Source organism: Ursus americanus, chromosome 8 (assembly GCF_024610735.1).
Source record: "Ursus americanus isolate L20-20 chromosome 8, mUrsAme1.1.p, whole genome shotgun sequence".
Classification (NCBI taxonomy): Eukaryota; Metazoa; Chordata; class Mammalia; order Carnivora; family Ursidae; genus Ursus; species Ursus americanus.
This window is the reverse complement of record NC_142134.1, coordinates 68,313,102-68,333,792: the sequence shown is the minus strand read 5'-3', so window position 1 is coordinate 68,333,792 and position 20,691 is coordinate 68,313,102. Positions and strand designations below refer to the sequence as shown.

General features: G+C 38.6%; 1 protein-coding gene across 3 annotated transcripts in view; it reads left to right on the top strand.

Moving 5' to 3' along the window:
- Positions 1-20,691, top strand: part of SLIT2 (slit guidance ligand 2) — a 343,502-nt gene that overhangs the window by 95,844 nt on the left and 226,967 nt on the right. The window contains exon 1 of one of the 3 annotated variants that reach the window (XM_087864254.1): positions 3,275-7,199. The exons of the other annotated variants lie outside the window; for them this stretch is intronic. Coding sequence (XP_087720380.1) covers positions 7,183-7,199 — 17 coding nt within the window. The 5' untranslated portion in view covers positions 3,275-7,182. Of the gene's footprint in view, positions 1-3,274; positions 7,200-20,691 lie in introns of those variants that run through there. 3 annotated transcript variants of the gene reach the window in all.

Below are 20,691 nucleotides of genomic sequence, written 5' to 3'. Positions count from 1 at the left end.
TGTCACCATCTGCTGAAATATGATAACAGAATTAATACAATTACTGTCAGAATTTCAAAGAAGAAAACTTTTGAAAGGAACTGCATATGTGTGACATGTGAGAGAGAGAGAGAGACAGAAGAGCAGAAGCAGGAAAGAACAGCATCTTATATGTTCTTTCTTTTTTACTTTCTTTTCTTTTGTCAATTATTGTTTAAAATAATTGGAAAGACTTTTCCTAATTTTTGAGTTGATTAAAGTTACCAAGTTTTGTTAATGTGATTTTATTGGTTTGGAATTTTAATTATATCCACTGCAGCTTCCAAAATTACCATGGCAACAGGTGTGTAATTATCAACATTGCACATAGCTTCAATGTGTAATGCATTTCTTCCGGTTGAATGAATATTAAATCATACTGCTTAACACCTCCTCTCCTAGTAAAGAGATAAAGCTTTGGCCATGGCCTGTAAATTGATCTTGCTTCTATAGATTCCTTTTACTACAAAGCCATTGAATGGGGTAATTTGTGCCTTTGAGGGTTTTCTGAATTTATTAGAGCCTGACAGAAAGCTAGTTTTATTTCTAAAAAAAAAGTGATGTGTTTAATTACTACTCATATTTCCCTTGTTAGAATTTTCTCTGAGAGAATATGCTACTATTGTTTTTGGTTGCAAGGTGTGTGTTCATGACTGATGACATCTGAAAAAAGGCATTTTCTTAAGAGCACCTTGCCTTTAAGGTCTGCTGTTTGTAACAAATGCAGGTGGTCTTTGTATAAAGCACATAGGAAGTGAAACCTTTGAATTAAAACATAAGATACTATGTTTTCATTATGTATAAAATGTTCTGTGTGATATAATTGAAGCATAAATATCATCTTCTAATGTATATCAAGTGTAAGAAGATAGAATAGTCCATGATTTTTTTTTAGTGAAGTCTAAACTTCACATTGTTTCTAATATTCCAGGTGGTCTCTTCAGACTGATTTCCACCTGTAAACAGGCCAGAGGGTGAATGATTATCTATCAGATACTGTTTTTTATATACCTCTGATTGTTATCAGACTCAATTTTCTTCTTAAATAGCTAATAAAATAGACAACAGCTTACTTTGGTTATTATTACTATGAGTTTTTGGTCATCAAATGTCCTTTAATTTATAAGCCTGTTGTATACATTTGACTGAGAAAAGTGAGACTTTTAAAGAGCTAGCAAAGCAAGAAATCTATTTATGTTTAAAATACATATCTCAAGTAAATAATATTGTAAATTGCAGTAGCTGTAAATAATATTGTTAAATAGGAAGCCAGCTAAACGGTTACAAAGCTATCTGGATTGTTTTATTATTCAGTCTCTGTTTTTAATGGCCATTTTATTCTGGAATGCCTTTCAGTAACTTGAGATCATTAAATGAAACATAAGTAATCGATGTTAGAACACAAGCTAACATAAGTAAATATATTTAAAACTTGGAGTCTAGACACTTGAGTTTCTAAGAGAGATGATTCTACAAAAGAGTAGAGAAAGGCTATAGGCTATATGTGACGTCTTCTACTCTACTGCTCCCTTTCTATCTCCACCAAATATCCCAGAATAGAATACCATTTAAGTATCATTAATTTTCATTTTACTATGTTTTCATTTTCACACTGAGACGTGGACCGAAGTCCTGATGACCAGTGGTCCAAGATCAGATCACCTAGTTCCATATTGGTGCTTTGTAAAAGGTGGCCTAACACGCTGTAGCCCTAACATGGATTGAAAACTAAGGAAGAGGTCAATGTTTGATTCACACCAATAGTTTAACCATTGCTGAAATAGTGTCCATCGCATTGAAAGCCATGCAAAGAACAAGGAGGCTATACTGATTTTTCTTGTGACTGTTTTCTCTCGACTGTTTTCTCTAGTATTTCTCTATTACTCTAGCTCATATTTAAACTGTTTTTTTTTTTAAAGAGAGGATAAATGCACACACACTCAGTATATTTCTGTAGACTCCCCTTTAATGGATCTGTGCCAGTGTTAACCATTGTTTCAGTTGCTTGTGACTGGTCAACTGTGCCAGGTTGCCTGGAAACGCTCCTTCTTCAGAGCAAAGCTCTTCAGCCACTTGCCATACCTCCCAGTCCAGGGCTTAAGGATGCAGGAAATCTAGCCACTGGTGTTTCTTTTTGAAATCTCTTTAGTAAACTAATGATCTTGTACATGTAGAAAATAGCTTCCCCGTTTAGGGGGGGTGTGCATGTTTGAAACAAAGCAAAAACTTTCAAAAATTTTTAACATTTTTGTTGCGAGTTAACACAAATCGAAATTTTTCTGCTCACATAAACTTGATACAAAGTTTTGTGATGCTAGTGTTTTATAATGCATAGTATTGTTTCAAAATATTTAAAATTAACACCTACTTCAGTCTCTCCTTCTGGAAATTTGACTCTGTGCCCATCAAGATTGTATCATATCCCTGTTACCTCTTTAAGTTGCGGAAGGTTGAAAATCAGAGACCTTTATTTGGTATCTTAATGCTTTTTTTACATTTAAAAATAAGTACCCCGAAAAAGTACCATTATTAGGTAACAGAATATGGTAATTATTCACTTTCTTCTTAGTTAAATTGGTTTGAGTTAATCTTGAGAATTTTGGGAAATCAGCATAATGAATAAACCGTATTGATAGAACTGCTCTTAGTTGGCTTCGTATTAAGTCATTTTCTCTTTTAAAGTGTAACTCAGTCACTTTGACAGCAAATTGAAAATACTTTTGATTTGAATTTTTCCACAATTTGTCCAAATTCCTAATTCTGAAGTATGAAATGGGAATATTATAGCATCGTGCATGAGTTAAATAAATGTTACTATATAATACATGTATATCATTATTAGCTTTAAAAAGAAAGGTTCTTTTTAAAAGCAGCACTAGGCAATTTTCAGTCTTTCCCTTTTGTTGAACGTAGTAAGAAATTATTGGTTTGTGATACAGGACAAGAAAGGAAAGATGTGCTCTGCAATGTTTGAAAGACATGCTATCATCAGATATGTATAACCTAAATTTAAAATTAGTTAGACTTTGGTCTCCTAATAGATATTTTTCTTTTTCCAGTTTACCTTCAAATTTTGTCAGTAATTTTAATTGTGCAACGTTAATATTGCCAACAATACACCCTTTGACAGCTATTAATAAATTACATAGGTTAAATTAGTTATTAGATACTAAAATTTATCTGTAATATCATGTACATTCAAATTTATTTGAAGACTTTCCCATAACTGATTTAGTTAAATAATTTCTTCTGATGCATGGATTTTAGTTGCTGCATAAATGCATTTTAAGGTTATTCGTAATGCTAATTTTTAGTTTTAAATGCCTATGTGACCAGTGGTATACTGATTTGGATTTATTCATTAGGTTGTTTCTGAAGTTAAGAATTTAAATCATTGGTCAAGAAAATCAGATATAGTTCTTCGTATTCTCTTTCAGTCTCTATCTTCTGAAGCCTAAGTATGTCTCAGGATAGATCATTGGATCCGCTTGTCAATTGCTGATGAAATTTTCTCAGTTAATATAAGTTATATTTTAGATATCATAAAGTGATCAAATTACAACGGCATATTGGGAGCAAAGCCAGAAGAATAAAGCAGAGACATATCACTACCTGTTTAAGTGTGCATCTACTCTATTTTTAATGCAGAGTAATTCATTGTGGGCTACAGGTTACTGTAGTAAATAGAAATGGGGTGTTCTCGTTGTTATTAGAGTGAGAGTCTGATTTTCATGTGAATTTGAATTGGTAAAGCAGGTGGAATATTAAAATAAGCTTATCACGACAATTTTGAAATAATTATCAAGGAAAAGATGAGAGAAAGAGTTCAAGTACTTACTGTTTGTAAGACGATCTGTCTCCAAGGTGCTTTACGTATTTTACCTTGCTCTATCCAAAGAACGGCCCTGTGATTTAGTATTGTTACCATTTTGAAAATTGAGAAACTCATGCTTATTGAGGTTAATTAAATTCAGATTCCTCCCAGTCATTTCTGATTCCAGAGGATATTAGTTTCCACTACATCTCTAACTTCCTCATTGATGTAGGAAGAGATGAGCTCTCCAATGGCATAGAAAATGATCACCTTAAATAATCTGGTATTTCCATGGAAACCAGGAAAAATGCTCTGGATCTTTGAGGATCATTCTATTCCAAGCCCACAGCAAGAGATGCAGAGATAAGTTAAGATATGGTCTCTGACCCCATGGAACTTCTACCCATGAAAAATACAACTGTAAAAAGTCGTTATAATCCACCATGATACTTGTGAAGGCAGGGTTCAATATGCTCTGGCAGTATGGAAGGCTTCGTTGAGGAAGTGGCGTTTGAGTAGGCTTGGGAAGGATATGTACACCGGGTAGTGAAAGGAGGGAGGGACATTTCAGGCTGGTGCAGAGGCACAGACAGGTTGGTGAGCAGTCCCACTTGCCAACAGAGAGTATGTTTTGGTAGATCAGGACAGGTTGCTGGTTAGTCTGTAGGTGGAGTATCGCAAAGGGCCTTGAATGGCATGCTGAAGTGTTCAATTGTTGGGAAGATTGCATTTGTGATGATCAAGGGGCTATGGTTAAGGGAGAGAGTTTTGAGTCAGCAATACCAGTAAGATACCTTTAGCTTTTTTTAAAGATCTTCGGCTCTAGGCAAGCATTCTGGGGCTTGAACCAAGCACAGGAATAAAACCAAAGAAGGGGTATGCAGAAATCTTGAATTAAAGTCATTTCTATATTTTAAAAACATCTTTGAGTCTTTGCTTTTAATTCTTTGAGGTGAGAGGTTTAGATGTGTCTGAAAGTGGGAGGGAAAGTGGTTCACTTTTGGGCTTGATCTTCCCCTTGGAACTTCCAAAAGGTTTCACCAGCTCATTTCGTCCCAGACCAGTGCAGGAGTGCTTTAATATGAGTAGAGCCTCAGGAGTCCAAATTATGGATATAAGCCTTCCTTTTGAAAAGCTATTTTTTTTTAAAAGAAGAGGAAAGAAGAAGGGAAGAAAGAATGAAGGAGAGAGAGAAAAAAAGGAGTCTTTGAATGGCATAACATGATTTTTAAATTAGTGCACCATCTATGAAAGTAGATCCCAGAATCCTGAAAGTTCTATGACCTTGGGTAGGCTGTTTAAACTCTCAGGACCTCAGGGCCCTCTTTTATAAAATAAAGATAATGATTGTCTTCCTATTTTGTAAAATAGGCTCTTTCTACTCACTGCAAAATTCTCAGTGTGAAAATGCTTTGTAAATTTTAATGTGCTTATTAGCAAATGGATTTTCCTCTTGCCGTGAGTCCTTAAAGACAATCATTTTGATTTCTTTGTCATCTACTTTAGAAGGAACAAAGTGCCTCAAAGAATTCACGAAAATTGTTGTACAAATTGTGTAAACTGTATAAAAGTATATGTGACAAGTTAAAGACAGAATTTGTGGAATAGATGTTAGATTTGTTAATATAATTTACTAAAAACTGTGTATGATACATACTGTGCCCTTAGAAGCAATAACAGTTGCAAAGGATGATAACCTTTTTTTAAAAAAAAGCGAGTGAGGACCGTTTGTTGAGTGCTTACTATACGCTAGTTATCATTCCAAACACACTGCATGTATGAACTCTAATTTTTATAGTCAGCCTGGAGCTACATCCATATTTTATAAACAAAGAAAATGAAGTTTAGAGGGTTTAAGGAGTTGGCCCAACATTAAACAGCTATTACTTATTATGTAAAAATTAATCTGTATTCTCTTTTGTTCATCAGTGATCTCAATAATGCTAATCATAGGTTGTTAACAGATGATAATTCACATGTTTAATATTTGATATTTCATTTGCCTCAAGAGGCTACTTTTAATTTTTACAGATTATTCTTTATTTTAATTTTCAACAGATGTATTAATATAAAGACTCCTTAGGTGAGTGGTTTTCAAACAATGTCCCAAGGATCCCCAGGAATTTCTTGGGGGAATATAGTATCCTCATCCAGATTCGTTCCAGGTATATCTGTTTTCTATAATAGGTTTCATTATTAGAGCCCTTTCCTTCTTTCCTTTCTTCCTTTGTCCCTCTTTCCATTATCTGCTTCCATCCATCATGCATCCCTCCGTTCATCTATCTGTATGCACATCCACCAGCACAATCAACCAGCCGACTAACCAGCCAACCAACTAATGTAACAAATATGTATTGGACTCTCCATATATACAAAGCACTGGCTATGGCTAGCAGTAGCATTTTTACAAAAAAGGATTTTTACTAAAAGATTTAAGTTTTCAAAAACCCCAGAGAGTGAATTTAAAGTACAATTTTTTAAATAAAACTAAGTCCAGATAAATATTTTGGAAAAATATTTTTTATATTTTACGTTATCCTTTTCATTAGAGTCAAAGATACACTGTCCTAAGAGGGAGAGGTGTAAGCTGTGTCCTGCTTTGAGGACGTACATAGCCCTGGGCTGTGGCAAAGCAGACGCACTTTCCTGTACAATACAAATGATTACTTTCCCTTTTAATTTTGTATGACCTTCAGGCCAAAAAGGGTGAAGTTTTTAAAAAACATCATGCCTTGCTAGTTTGATTGACATGATCTGAGCTCACAATTTATCAATCTGAATTGACATGTGGTAAGAAGGTCATTGTTTAAAATGAAAAACAATGGTTTGTGAAGGGGGGAGAAATCAATGACATTTTTACCCTTAAATGTCTAAAGTATGTAGTATTTTTAAAACTAAACTTCAAATTGGAGAACAGAACATTCAAAATGTACCAGTGCATTAAAAACTTTAGTCTCTCCTGATTGAATATATCCCATTGAAATGCAATAGTGAAAAAAGGCAAAACAAATGCCCTGGTGAATTTTAAAGTAGGTAAGACCTTTACAGATTCGACAACAGGAAAATTTTTTTGATTAAGAAGTCTTAAATATCTCTCAGTATTTTTTCTTAATAAGCTTATTCAGAAACTTTAAAGTGATTTTCAGTCTTGACTCAAAATTCACCACCCATGATACATTTCTTGTTTTCTTTTTTGTCTCTTTTCCTGTTCAGTTCTGCCACACTGCATTAAGAAAGAAATACTGAGCAAATGGCTGGTTTCCCTGAACTAAAAGTACTTTCTGAGAACAGTCTAATTAGCATATGCCTTCCCTCTCCCTCCCTCCTCCCTGCCTCCTCTCTCACTCTAGATGGCGACCTCCCTGAGGTAGGTTGAGAGAGTCTCAAACTACACTTGAGATTGTTAGACCAGAACAAAGGACATACTAATTTTCGCATGAAGAGTTACACCGTCTGAGTGACGCTGGTTCTATTCACCTAACTTAAAACTTTGGATGAGCTTGGAGTCTGGGAGTGGAGAGTGGGTGAGGGCAGAGGGGAGACAACCATAACAAGAACATGTTCGAAAATCTTGGGGAATGCAGTAAGGGTATAGGGTACTTGAGAAATGGCGGGCTCTGATTGAATACTTTTACTGGGTTCTGAGGATTTGGGAGCAAAATGGATCAGCTTGTTTTTCATGGTTTAATTTTCTAAGCCAGTTTTCCAATTGTCATAATTTTGAACTGACTTATGTGCATTTCAATTAATTTGTATATTCTGAAAAATGCTGTTTTAATTTTTTGTATTTTGCTTTCTAAACTTTGTGTCTGTTTTCAGTCCCCAGAAATGTGTCTATTTTCTTTAAAAATACACGTTTTTTTTATCTAAAACTGTATCTAAAATACGTATGCATGAACTATGAGCTTTTCCCGAACTTTATCCAATTTTTTATGAGTTAATTTATTTCAACCACAAATTTCTGTTATACAACTTAAATATTGACAGTGGTTTTTTTTTTCTTAATATTAAAATGTTTCCTTTAAACATTCATTTTCCAGGAGGAATGAAAATATTTGAATGAGAGATTTTAATGTTTAGAAATTGCTTTGGGACCCAGTCTGTAGGTTAAGTACACCTTTAAATAGTGAAAAATAACAGCACTTATGGTCTATTAACCTGTGATATATGAATAAAAGCAATGAAATGAAAACAAACCTGGGAACTAGATTCTGCTTCGGATGTCTTATTAAAAATATCTGTTATTTAGTGGGTAATTTACAGCAAATCTCATGAAAAAGTTAATATAGAGTAAACAATCATGACTTTAAAATAAGAGAATACAAATTTGTGATTTATGTTACTTTCTTAATTTGAAACATGTGTATGATCTTTAACTATACAGCAAAAAATAAAAATATAATTAAGCCAGAATGCCGTTATCAAAACAAAAGATATATTCCATTAATCTGCAGTGATAATTTAAACTATGCTAGTGTATCTTAACCATAATTATTTCTGCAGACAAGAAGAATAACTTGGAGAGAATTCGTATGTATAGTTGCCTAATTTTGTTTCTGTCCTTGGGTTTCACTTCTGTCCCGTGGTAATATGTAAACGTAGGACCACCTGTTTTCCACTGGGCTTTTAGTTTGGGTAAAGTCTTACGACACAGCAATGTATTCTTCATCAGAGTTCTTCTGGAAATCTGAGGTAAGTTAATGATAACTATAATAATAATAATAATAATAATAATAATAATAATAATAATAAACTGCAGTCAATAAAATGAAAGGTCTTCCAGCAAGACTGCACCCCTCAGAAAGAAAGAAAGAAAGAAAGAAAGAAAGAAAGAAAGAAAGAAAGAAAGAAATGTATGAACAAACACACAGACATGCTTTGTAGACTTAAAAAGCTTTGTGAATCAAGTTTATGAATAAAGATATCAGTTCACTTCCATAAGGATCCAGAAAGAGAATATTTAAATGTAAATATTGATAGATATCATCTAGGCAGCATGTATTTTCCTACAACAAGTTATAGGAGAACAGATCATTCTGGAGTAGTATTTTTAATGAGCTGGAAGTATTTCTGTTTTCAGAAAGATTGCTGTGAGTTGCGGAAGGTAGAGGAAAAACCGGTTTTGCTGGACAAATTGCAGCAGTATTTCAGAGTAGTGTTTTCCAGTTTCTATTTTAAGTTAGCAATAGGGGAAGTTATTTTCTGGTACATGTGTCAAGAAAAAAAAAATCAGATTAGAAAGGCCATCTCCAATTGATTTTTCAACTTGAAAGGAACAAGGGAAAGTTGGTCTTTGCTCTTGTCCATCACAGTATTAGGCCTGTCAACTTGTGTGCAAATGATTTATTCTGAAAAAGTAGACTTTACACTTAGAGAAATACCAGGTTGGAGCATTTGTGCCCCATGGAGTGTTTGCAAATGGAGTAATGCGCCTAGGAAGCCAGCTTCTTATTCCTAACTCAGCCTGCGCTTAGGCCAGTGTAAGCATTCATTTTCAATAATGGTTCAAAAAACAAACAAAAAATAATAAAGGGTCTGCATTTTAGGATAGTTGGACTATTCATCCACTAGCTCTGTACTGTGAAGAGGAAAAGAAAGCTTAACTGCCCAGTTTATCATTTTAGCAGTTAATTAAGAATAAGAAAGTTAAAAAAAAAAATCTTAAGTCAAATTAAGTTATATAACCTAAAAATCAGGCAGCAACCATTTTATCACAGTTTTCTCTCTCGTTCCCATTTCCTTTAATTGGAATTTTATGCTTAATGTTTTAACTTCCATTTTGTGTAATTATATTTGAAATTGTTTCATGTAAGATGCTTTCCCATTCCAGAGGTTATTTTGAGAAAAGCTTGAACTTCATTTTCTCTCACTCTCGCATGTAAATTAGCCAACGCAAGCGAATAGCTTCTGTGAGAAGCCAGGTGTTTTCAGCCACCTAATGACTTATTCTAGGCTATGAGTTTTATAGCCCAAATACTCTTAGGTTAATTTTTAAGATATACTTCCAGGGGTGAATTGAGGGACTAAGAGGTCACAGAATCAAACTGTTACCACAGTGTGCTGTGAAGTTCTTCCTGGTTTACATGCTAATGTAAGCGGATTTCCCGGAGCTCTTCTCACTCTTGCACTCAGTTCATCCATGAATATGGTGTGTTTCATCCACACATACGTAGAAATGTTATAGCTTCTCTGCTAAATAAAGTTCTACTCCTAGAACGGGTATATACTATTCACTTGAATTGTGGGTCCTGCACAACCCAGTGCCAGTCTCTTTCCAGCTTCAGACCGTTCAGTTTACTAAACTTCGTGTTATTCTGCGTGATCATTCTCGAATTATTTAACAAACTTCTCTGCAGCGGTAGGTACCAACAGAACAGATATGCGTATGCCCTGTGAGTGTTTAACTGCCAGACTGCAGCTCTGATTTTCTCGTATATACTCTGTAATTTCCGACATCTCTATATCGGTTAGGAATGATTCATGTAATAGAACCTACAATTTGCCAAATTTTAAACAAACTGATGGAATTTACGTCAGAAAAATTCAGAGGTAGGCAGTAAGTTCGGGGATAATGTAACTCATCAGCAGTGAGTTTAGGGACCCAGACTCTTTCTGCTTTTCTGCTGTACCATCTTTAGTATGTTTGCTTTTGTCCTCATGATTGCTCCCTCATGTTCCCAATATGGCTGCTGCATCCCTGATTTTCCTTCCATATTCCAGGCAAGGAAATGGTGAAGTGGAAAGGGGTAGGAATAAAAGGGTTGTGCCAGCTCGTTGTGTCTTTTTTTCTTTTTCGTTTTCCTTTCAGTAAAGTAGTAGCTTTCTCAGAAGCCCTACCCAGCAGTCTTGGGCTCACATTTCATTGGCCAGCACTCTTGTCATGGCTGCCCCTACCTGGAAGATGGCTGAGGAGAAGGAAATGCCAGTGGGGATGGGGTCATCAGATGAACAGTGCTTGACACACTGCCTTTCACTCACATTCATCCCTCCGCTTGGAATGATCTTTATATTGTCTCTTATGTGCCTTTCATCCACATCGTATGGCTTCCAGTCTTCTCCAGTTCCAGCAGAGGCCCTGTGAGCTGCTCTTTGTATTTTCCTATAGAACATCACTTGTAGCCTTCATAATAACAGTCAAAATAACCAAACTAGCCATGTGCAGCTGTGTCTTAATCTTAAGGCCAAAGAGTATATGAATCAGGACTTTCTGAGTTGCAAGTGTCAAAAAATAATTTTAACTAGTTTATCCTATGGTCCACTGGTTCATTTAACATGGAAGTCCAGGAATTGCCTGGCTTCGGGCATGTCTGGAACCAGAAGCTGAAATGATGTGCCCATTATTAGTAACTGTATTTATTCTTATTCTCATTGTCTTCCATCCATCTTCCTTCCCTCCCACTCTTTCCCTTTTTCTACTCCTTTACCTCTTGTGTCTCTCATTCTTTTTTTTTCTTAAGATTTTATTTATTTATTTGACAGAGAGAGACAGTGAGAAAGGGAACACAAGCAAGGGGAGTGTGAGAGGGAGAAGCAGGCTTCCCACCGAGCAGGGAGCCCGATGTAGGGCTCGATCCCAGGACGCTGGGATCATGACCTGAGCCGAAGGCAGATGCTTAATGACTAAGCCACCCACACACCCCTGTGTCTCTCATTCTTTATACTGCTTTTTCTGTTTTGCTCCATTCTGAAACAGGTTTTCAACACATTGTGTAAAATATAGGTATTTGTGGCTATTAATTTAACTGGTTTTTAATTATGCCAGAATCGGGGAACCCCTCTTATTCTCAAGTCCATTTGTCAAATATTTCTGGAAGGACTATGGCCAGCCTTTTGGTGGAAGGACATTACCACCCTTTGACCAGTCACTAGGAGGAGAATGGAATGTTAAGATTGACCAGGCCTGGGGTGCCTGGGTAGCTCATTCATTAAGCATCTGCCTTCGGCTCAGGTCATCATCCCAGGGTCCTGGAATCGAGCCCTGTATCCGGCTCCTTGCTCAGCGGGAAGCCTGCTTCTCCCTCTCCCACTCCCCCTGCTTGTGTTCCCTCTCTCGCTGTCTCACTCTCTGTCAAATAAATAAATAAAAGCTTAAAAAAAAAAAAAAAAAAAAAGATTGACCAGGCCTTGGCCATGGGACCATTCTGGTGGCCCAGGGGTAGACAAGGGCTGAAATGGATGGTCCCACCACAACCATGTGTGATGTTGGAGAAAATGCTGTGCAAGCAAAATCATAGCTATTGTTGTTCCCATCTTTTTTCACTGCATATGACTGCCTCTGATGAAGTAAGTAGGAGCTCAGTAGGTAAACAGAAGAAGAACCGAGCTGACCTGTGAGCAAGAGGAGAAAACTGGGTAGCGTTTCTGTGTTTTTGGAGCTATATTTAGATTATGCAATGCCATGTTATATTTTGAATTCAAATGAATTCCAAGTAGATAAGTTATTCAAATTTAAAAAAAAATAAGTAAGAAAATGCAGCCCCAAATCACATCCAAAAAGTGTTACTTCTGCTTTTGCTCTTTCAGCAAATATTTGTTGAATGCCTACTCTCTGCTAAGGCACAAATTGGAAGGTGCTTTATTCTTTTGGTGAAGGCAATTGAGATGCTTTTCTCTGTACTTAATGAAAATCTTAATTGATAGAGATAACTGGCAGTACATAGTTAGCAAGTAAAGTATACCCAGGGAACCACTGGTCTCTTTAAAGCTTCTTAAAAAACTGTGCAGTGTTGTGTTCAACTCCAGGGTATAAAAATAAGAAGCTAAAAAAAAAATGAATTCAGATATTTAACTCCATTTATTTTATCCCAATTAAAAAAGGCATCGGATACATTTTTAGGTCTTCCAGACAGCATCCTAAGCATAAGCGTATAACTCCAAATAAAATAACTTTATATTGGCACATACTATTTCTCTTACCCTGTTGACGGATTTAGAAGAGTTCTGATATGGAAGATTTTGAGCATTTCTTTCTCCTGACTTTTTTCTACTTACCTTGAATAACTCAGTGTATTCAAGACCTCTGAAGGGTGCCCTCGATCTTTGCTGTCAGTGTTTGGGATGAGGAAAGGAAGGGCTTGAAGCACAGTGGCCTCTTTGTCATTCCCACACCTAGTCATTAACTCTCCAGAAATCAGGTTGACTCTGTGAGCCACACTCCCTAGAGCTGGACCCTTTCAGCCCATTCTGACAGGGATAATAAGGCTGGGAGCTTATTTCAGTGGGCCTGCCCTGAAACAGCTTTCCTCTTAGTCGTCCTTTGAAGATTGATGGGTTTGCCAAGGGAGACAGATAACACCATTCTCTTTTCTCACTTTCTCTTTTTTCCCCACTTCTGAAAACTCCACAGTTTATACACTAAGAAGTCTTCCTTGGCAAATTTTGTGTCCTTGCTTCATGTAGTTCTCTAAACATGATTCTTGAAGCTGGGGAACTTTTAATGGGACTCTTTAGCTAAGCAGAAATCGCTTCTATAACCCAGCTCTGTATTGTTCGTTTTTCTGATTTTTGATACAGTGCGATGGGTTAGAAGAAGATAGAGTGGGCAGGGGGTGGGAGGAGGGAGAGATCCAAGAGAATTTCTAAGACTAGTTATTTAACAGACTGACTGAACGTTCTCAGTAGCCCTCTGGGAAGAGAAATTTCTAAACAAAAATCTTTGGCCCTTTTTTTAAAGGTAATTGAAAGTAATTATGTGTTTGTGGTCAACCACAACAATCTCCCCATATTATAGTACTCTAAATAGATGCCACAAGAACGAGTTAATGAGGAGGTGTCATGGCAATAACTTTAATTCTTGTCAAGTAAAAACCAATTCAAATAAATCTAAATAAAATTTGCACACCTACTCTGTGTTCTGGGCCGTTGCTGGGATCTGGAAAATTCCTTTGAAGTCATACCTAAGAACGAACCTTCAGTCTAGTGGTAGAAATTTTAAAAAGTAAAGAACGCTCGTGATAAAAGTTACACGTGCTCTGAGTGTGATACGTATGAGGAATTAATGGAACCTCTGTTTTTGACATCATATGCGCTGAGGAAATGTTCTTTCCTGACTTCAGTGTTGGGAAGGTCCCTGTGAACTTGCAGGATGACAGAAATGGTATTTTTCTCTTGTAATGGGGTAGATATTTACACATCACGCTCAGACATACAAAACAATACTCTGCTCTACTTGCCAGTAAGTGGGGCCCGCACAAACCGATGGCGAGAGAAAATAGCATTGCTAAATAAAGCTATTCCAGCCATATTTGATTTCTCTTGGTCTCTTCCAGATGCATGCAAGTGCAGCTGACTAAATCCTCAATGTGAAGATGCTATTCTATGTCAGGCAGGTGTCTTCTCTCCAGGAGTCCACACTCCTCCTCTTTCTTTCTCAAGATGGCGTTGAGAGCAGAGCTACATTCCCATGTCCCATAATAAGAGAGAGAGATGCTTCTGGTCTGTGTGCTGTGTGTGTCTCCTTGTTTCCCTCTGGGATCAGAAATACTGTCTTGTATTGTCTGGAGACAGTGCCTTGTATTGCCCCTAAATATCTTGTATTTTTGTCCATTTTGGGGTGATGGTTCTTATACAGGCTATGAAAGATGAAAGTTCTTTTGCTTCTGTTTTTTGAGATCCTCACAAGAGAGGAGCCTTGTGGTTTATAGTAGAGATTGGCAAACTACTGCATGCAAACAAAACGTCCCCCCGCGGGCCAGATCCAGCCACACCAATTCATTTACATGTTGTCTCTGGCCGTGTCAGTTGTCCAGCAGAGGTGAGTAGATTCCACAAAGACTACGAGACACAAAGCCTAACATATTGATTAACTAGCCCTTTACAGAAGAAGGTTGACCACCCCTGATAGCCAGTGTCCTTGGATTGACCATTCTTGGCCTGCCCTTCGTTTTGACATATTTCATCTTTGCAGGGCACGCAGGAAGGATCGGGTCTCATGCCCAGCATCCTGGACTAGACAGGGTCAGGGAGCTGTGTCAGGCACGTCTGTCCAGAGATGTCCCTGTCCCTCTCCTGTCTCACTGCTTTTGTGTTACACCAAATATGAAAAGGAAGCAGAGCACCCGCCCGGTCTCAGCCTGCCCTTCTCACTCATCTTACGTGGGGCTCTTGGAAGTGGCTGTATGTTAAGTTTCTAACCTCTTGGCTGAAGGTCTTTGGAATCTACTTAGAGACTCATACATCATTTTCAACCCAGCCGTGTCCATTCCAGACTTTCTTCTTTCCATGAAAGGCTTTCTACTCTGTTTGGCAGGTGGTGAGAACTTCCCCTACATGAACGACCCTCGGTGTTTTCTCTGTGCCAGCAATACCCAACATGTGAGAGATGGCTAGAAATGAAACCATTGCGTCAGAGCCTCTGGGGGAGGGGCCCAGCAAGCTGTGTTGGGCAAGCCTGTCAGGCGATTGTGGTGCCTGCCCAAGTTTGAGAACCGCTGCCTTACATCATATCCACCGCGAAAACCAGGTGATCTGCGTTATCCAGCTTTCATTCCTGATACGTGAAAGAGAGCTTTCAAAATGTAGAAAACTCCATTCTCTTTCTACAAAGATCAGCTGGAGTAGACTCAAAAATCTGTGGGTTTTTTAAATTAATTTTTTCCTTGCATTTCTGCTCTATCTCTCATTCTTCATGAGACACTCAGAGCATCTAGTTCAATAGTGTATACACACAGGGAAGAAGAATAAATATCTTAGGAGGGTACAGTGTTTCCAATCACTACTCCTGTGTGCACTCATGACGCAGATTGGTCTAGAAGGAGCACGTGCCTGGAGCCAGCAGCGCTGTTTGCTGAGTCAGGAGCTTCACCTCTAGCCTCTTAAGTGAGCAGTGGCTCCAAGATCGGAATCTTCAGTTTGCTAAGACAATTTCATTTAGACCTGCCGTGGGCATCTCAAGCGTAGCAGGAGTGAAAGGTAATTCCTTGTCTTTCCCCTCAAACTACCCTCTGTTTCCTGAATTGCTGACCTCTTGGTGGCTAGCTATGGGACAGTGACTACAAGCATCGGTTTTGGGGTTGGACTGATCTAGATTCAAATACCGGTTTCATCTTATGTTAATGTTGTGATCTTGGACGACCAAACTTTCTAAGTCTATATTTTACTGTCAAAGGAAGGAAGTTCCAGCTCCCAGGGGTAATTCTGGAGATTTTGGAGAAAACATAAGCCTGCTAAGTGATATTTAGTATCTTCAACTTGCCCCCTCCTCTACATCCTCGTAGTGACCAAGTCACTAGGCAGTACTATGGGTTCTCTTCCAGAAATACCTTTCCTTTCTGCAAATTGCCACTAGTAACAAAGACCATCTCCATTATTTGGGGGACGGTGTGGTTCTTCCTCCCTCCAGGTGAGCTCACCTCTTACACCTGCCAGGTATGATTTTGCAGGCTCTAGAATGCTCAAGAGCCCCGCATATAAGGGGCACTGTTCAGGTGTCCGTGAGACTTTGTAAAGGTTGCCTACACTCACACGCACACACTCACACACTCACATAGTCATGCATACACCATGCACACTGACGTTAACATTGAGATTCACACACATGTACACATTCACACAGACTCTCTGATCACCCTGCCAAACACACACACCCACTCACACTCATTCACACACACATTTGTATATACATTATGAAAAAACAGCAAAGCTTTTTTCTTCAACTGAATACACATTTCTGCAACCGCAGTGAGGAAGGAATATCTTTCTTTAATCCACTCTGAGGTGGCACAGGGGCAGCTCTGCTGTCCTCACTCCACTCTTCTTCGAGAGCCTCCATAGTGGTTCTCTAAGATGCCACCACCCCTCCAGGTCCTCTGTACCCATATTCTCCGAGTGGAACATGCATACGGCAGTCACAGCCTCTCGTACAGTGTATCGTTGTTACTCTCCTGCCGCTCACCTGAGACTGCAAAACCCCTTGAGATTATCCTTGCTGCCCCCACTGTACCTGAGCAAAAGGAAATGCATAACAAATTATTCTCATCCATTGAATGAGCAATGAATATTGTTTTGGAGCTGTTTTCATTATATGTGGATTCAGCTAAAAATACTGTGCTCCTGTAAGAATTTCTTAATTTACTTGGTGATTGCATATTTACTTACTTTAATTATAACGGAGAACTTGATAAAACATGCCTAACTACTTCTTAGGTTTCATTAATGACTATCCTGTGTAATACATTTTTAGCAAAAAAATGAATTCTGGCTCCCCTTCACTGTTCTCATCATTGGGTTCCCTTGAGTGGATTAGAGGGTTCTGGCTGTCTTCCCTTCGGCCACTTTTAGAGTCATAATATCTAACATTTACAGGGCACTATTTATATGTACCACCCACGGTACCAGATAATTTTGAAAACTAATTTCATTTAGTCTTCAAACCAGTATGGGGGTTGGGTGATTTTTTTTATTCCCATTCTACACATAGGGACAAAATATTGTGAGAGGAATTTGCTTGATGTCAAATGGTGCATAAAGGGCAGAACGTGACTTCAAACCCAAGTGCATCTGCTTTCAGAGTTTGTGCTTTTTATAACCACGGTTGCTGGACATTCTTTTTTGCCCTCATTAGATTTTATAAAACTTAAAGTGGAAAAGGGAACCAAAGAGAAGAGGTGAAACACTGTTTAATATGACCGTTCTTTAGACTTTCAAGGAAAGCATGATTTCATATTACCTATAAAATCTGAAAATCTGTGCGTATATTGATACTTCTACTTCCAAAGTTAACATTGTTTTTTTTGTAAATGGTCTTTGGTAATTTTCATCTTGTACCTGTTCTGTAGCATGGATCATGCTAAATTTGACTTTTACACTGGGAAACATCCTTATTTTCTGTTTATGTGCTCCTTGTTGGTCTACTTACTGTTTTGTCTCTTGCTTCTCCATAGCCCAGATAGCAGAAAGCAAAGCATAGACAAGGAGATGTTTAAGGCACTCACAGCTTCAAGTCTCATGATACTAAAATTAAAGGCAAGTAGTTTGAGGTTGAGTAGTATTTATCTCTAGAGTTCAAAAGATCTCTTAGATCGTATCTCTTTAATTATGAAACACAAGTTTGTTTTAAAAGTGTCTACAGGAGCTCCTGGGCGGCTCAGTCCATTAAGGGTTTGCCTTCAGCTCAGGTCATGATCTCAGGGTCTTGGGATTGAGCCCCGCATCGGCTTCCCTGCTCAGCTGGGAGTCTGCTTCTCCCTCTGCCTCTCCCTCTGCTTCTCACTTGTTCTCTCTTTTTCTCTCTCTCTCAAATAAATGAATAAAATCTTTTTAAAAATCTTAAAAAAACAAATGTGTCTACAATGGGGTAAACATCGTATAAACCTAATGGAGAGGAGAAGTTGCCTTTAAAGGAACCATATGTGGATATATTGTGGAAGCAGGTTTACACGCACACTTACTATTTTCCCATCGCTTTCTCAGTTTCTTGTAAGTAATACGCGTTAGATGCTAAATAGCGTTATCTTTATATGTGAAGCAGAATTTCTCCTCTCAAGTCACTTCTTTCAACTAACACATCTGTCTCTGGCCCCTCTCCCCATGGCATTTTAGAGTTGCCAGGGAATTTATAATCAGAATTAATTTGGCAGCTTTCAGAAAGATAGAACCGAGTGTTCCTCGCTGGAAGAAAACCGTCAGCTGACTCTGCCTCCATTCTCACACTCAGTCAACCACTTTTCCAGAGTTTACTCTGCTGGTGACTTGCATTAGATCAACTTCTCTGTATTTCAGTTTACCATGATGTGTAACATGAACCCCACAGTTTGAAATGCGTAACTCATTAATGTGTGCGATGTTTCATAAACAGGCTCTTCCATTTCCTTTGAAGAAAAGTTTTAAAGAAGCTGAAGCGTTCTTTTCATTTATGTCTAACGATGACCAGTATTAAAGTCATGGTATCAGTCTTTCTAAAATTATGTCTTTCTTGTCATATAGCTAATATGTATGTGTGTTTAATACACGTGGGTATATGTGTTTGTGTTTAATAAAGTTAACTCCCACAAAATTCCTTAGGGCTTCCCCTTGGCATTAATTTACTCATGTGACAAATATGTATTGGATTCTTTTGATGTGCTGGGCTTGCTTCTAGGCACCACAGATATAAAAATGACCAAGGGTGACCCATTCCATCTCTCCCAGGAGCTCAGGAGCGACTGGGAGAAGCAAACAAATGAATGGCAATTATAATACCATGTAGTCCGTGCTTCTCTGGAGTGCCACACAGAAGGAGCACAGCCCCATTCCAGGGAAGACTCTAAGAGAAATAACAGGTAGCTGGGACCATGTGAGGCAAGAGGGGCTTGGGCGGGCTGCACAGTGAACAGGGTCTAGAAGAAAGAAGGATTAGCAAATCCTGCATTTTGTTTTCTAGAAATTGTTGCCTCTGTGAGAGGCAGTGTGTACAGCAATAAAGCTCAGGGACCCTGAAGTAAGTTAACGATGTCAGTTTGAATCTTAGTCCTGCCGCTTACGGACTATGAGTCACGAGCTTCAAGGCTCTGTGTCTCAGCTTCCCCGTTTGTGTAAAGTGGGTTTTAGAATCCTGCCTACATGATGAGGATTATAGATCAGGATATGCTCAGGATGCTTAGAAGAACGGACAGCAGGTACATAGAGAGGACTTATACGAGTCTTGCAGGGCTGAGTATCAGAGTACCACAGACCAGGGGGCTTAAACAACAGAAACGGATTGCCTCACAGTTCTGGAGGCTTGGACTCCAAGATCAACTTGCCCACAGGGTTGTTTCTCTCTGAGGCTTGTGAGGGGAGGATCTGTTCCCACCTCTCTCCTTGGCTTGTAGATGGCCCGTCTTCTCTTGGTGTCTCTTCACATCATCCTTCCTCTGTGCACGTCTCTGTGTCTGCATTCCCCCTTTGTGTAAGGCCACCAGTCGTGCTGGACTGGCATCCACCCTGATGGCCTCATCTTAACTAATTACATTGGCGACAACCTGTCTCCACGTAAGGTCATATTCTGAGGTCCTGAGGGTTAGATTTTAGCAGATGAATTTGGGGGGAGCAGGGGCATGACCCAATCATAACCATGCCCAATAAAAAAGTGCTCATTTTTTTTTTTTTATCACGCACTAGGTGAAGGTTATATATTTTTAAGCTATGGCAGAACATGGAGATCTGCAATTGCAACCAGCCCACTTAGAGAGGAGCGGCAGAGGAGTGGGTATGGCACTCCCTGACTGTCTGCCCTCTGACCTCTAAGCCCCTGGAAGGGAAGAGGGCTTCAGGGGCACACAGCATATCATGCATGCAGACACTCGGGTGCCCTGGCAGCTTTCACTTTGCTAACCTCCTTATGATTTGTATGAAGAGAAAGATTGCTTACTGAATAGATGAACAGAAATTGCACTTTAATTTGCCGCTTTCAGTTTTACCTTGACTCTTCTGTGTTTGTGGACTTTTGATCTCGATTGCCATTTCTCTGTTCTTTGGCCCTGAATTAACCTCTTACTAAGCAGTTCAGTCCTTTTCATTGCCTAAGAGACAGTAGTGCCCTGCTGTCTAGCTGATAAAGCAGATCTTTGGCTAATTGAGATCTCCTAACCCATTCCTACTGCTCCCTTCCTGCCCTACCTTCCCCTTTTTTCCATTTTTAATCCTCCCTCTGCTCCCTTCTCTCTTCCTTTCTTCCTATCCCTCTCCCCTCCCCTTTGTCCTTCCTGTCATCCCTCCTCTTCCTGTTCCTTCCACAGCTAGTAAATAGGAAACATAGCTTCAGTTGCTCCTGAATTTTTGTGTATTAAGACCTTGAAGAGATTGTTGTATGGTTTCTTAGCTTTGAAAATATATAGATTCAGAGTTTATGTTCAGTCAATACATTGATCACTTTTCTGCCAGATCTAAAAACCTCAAGTGTC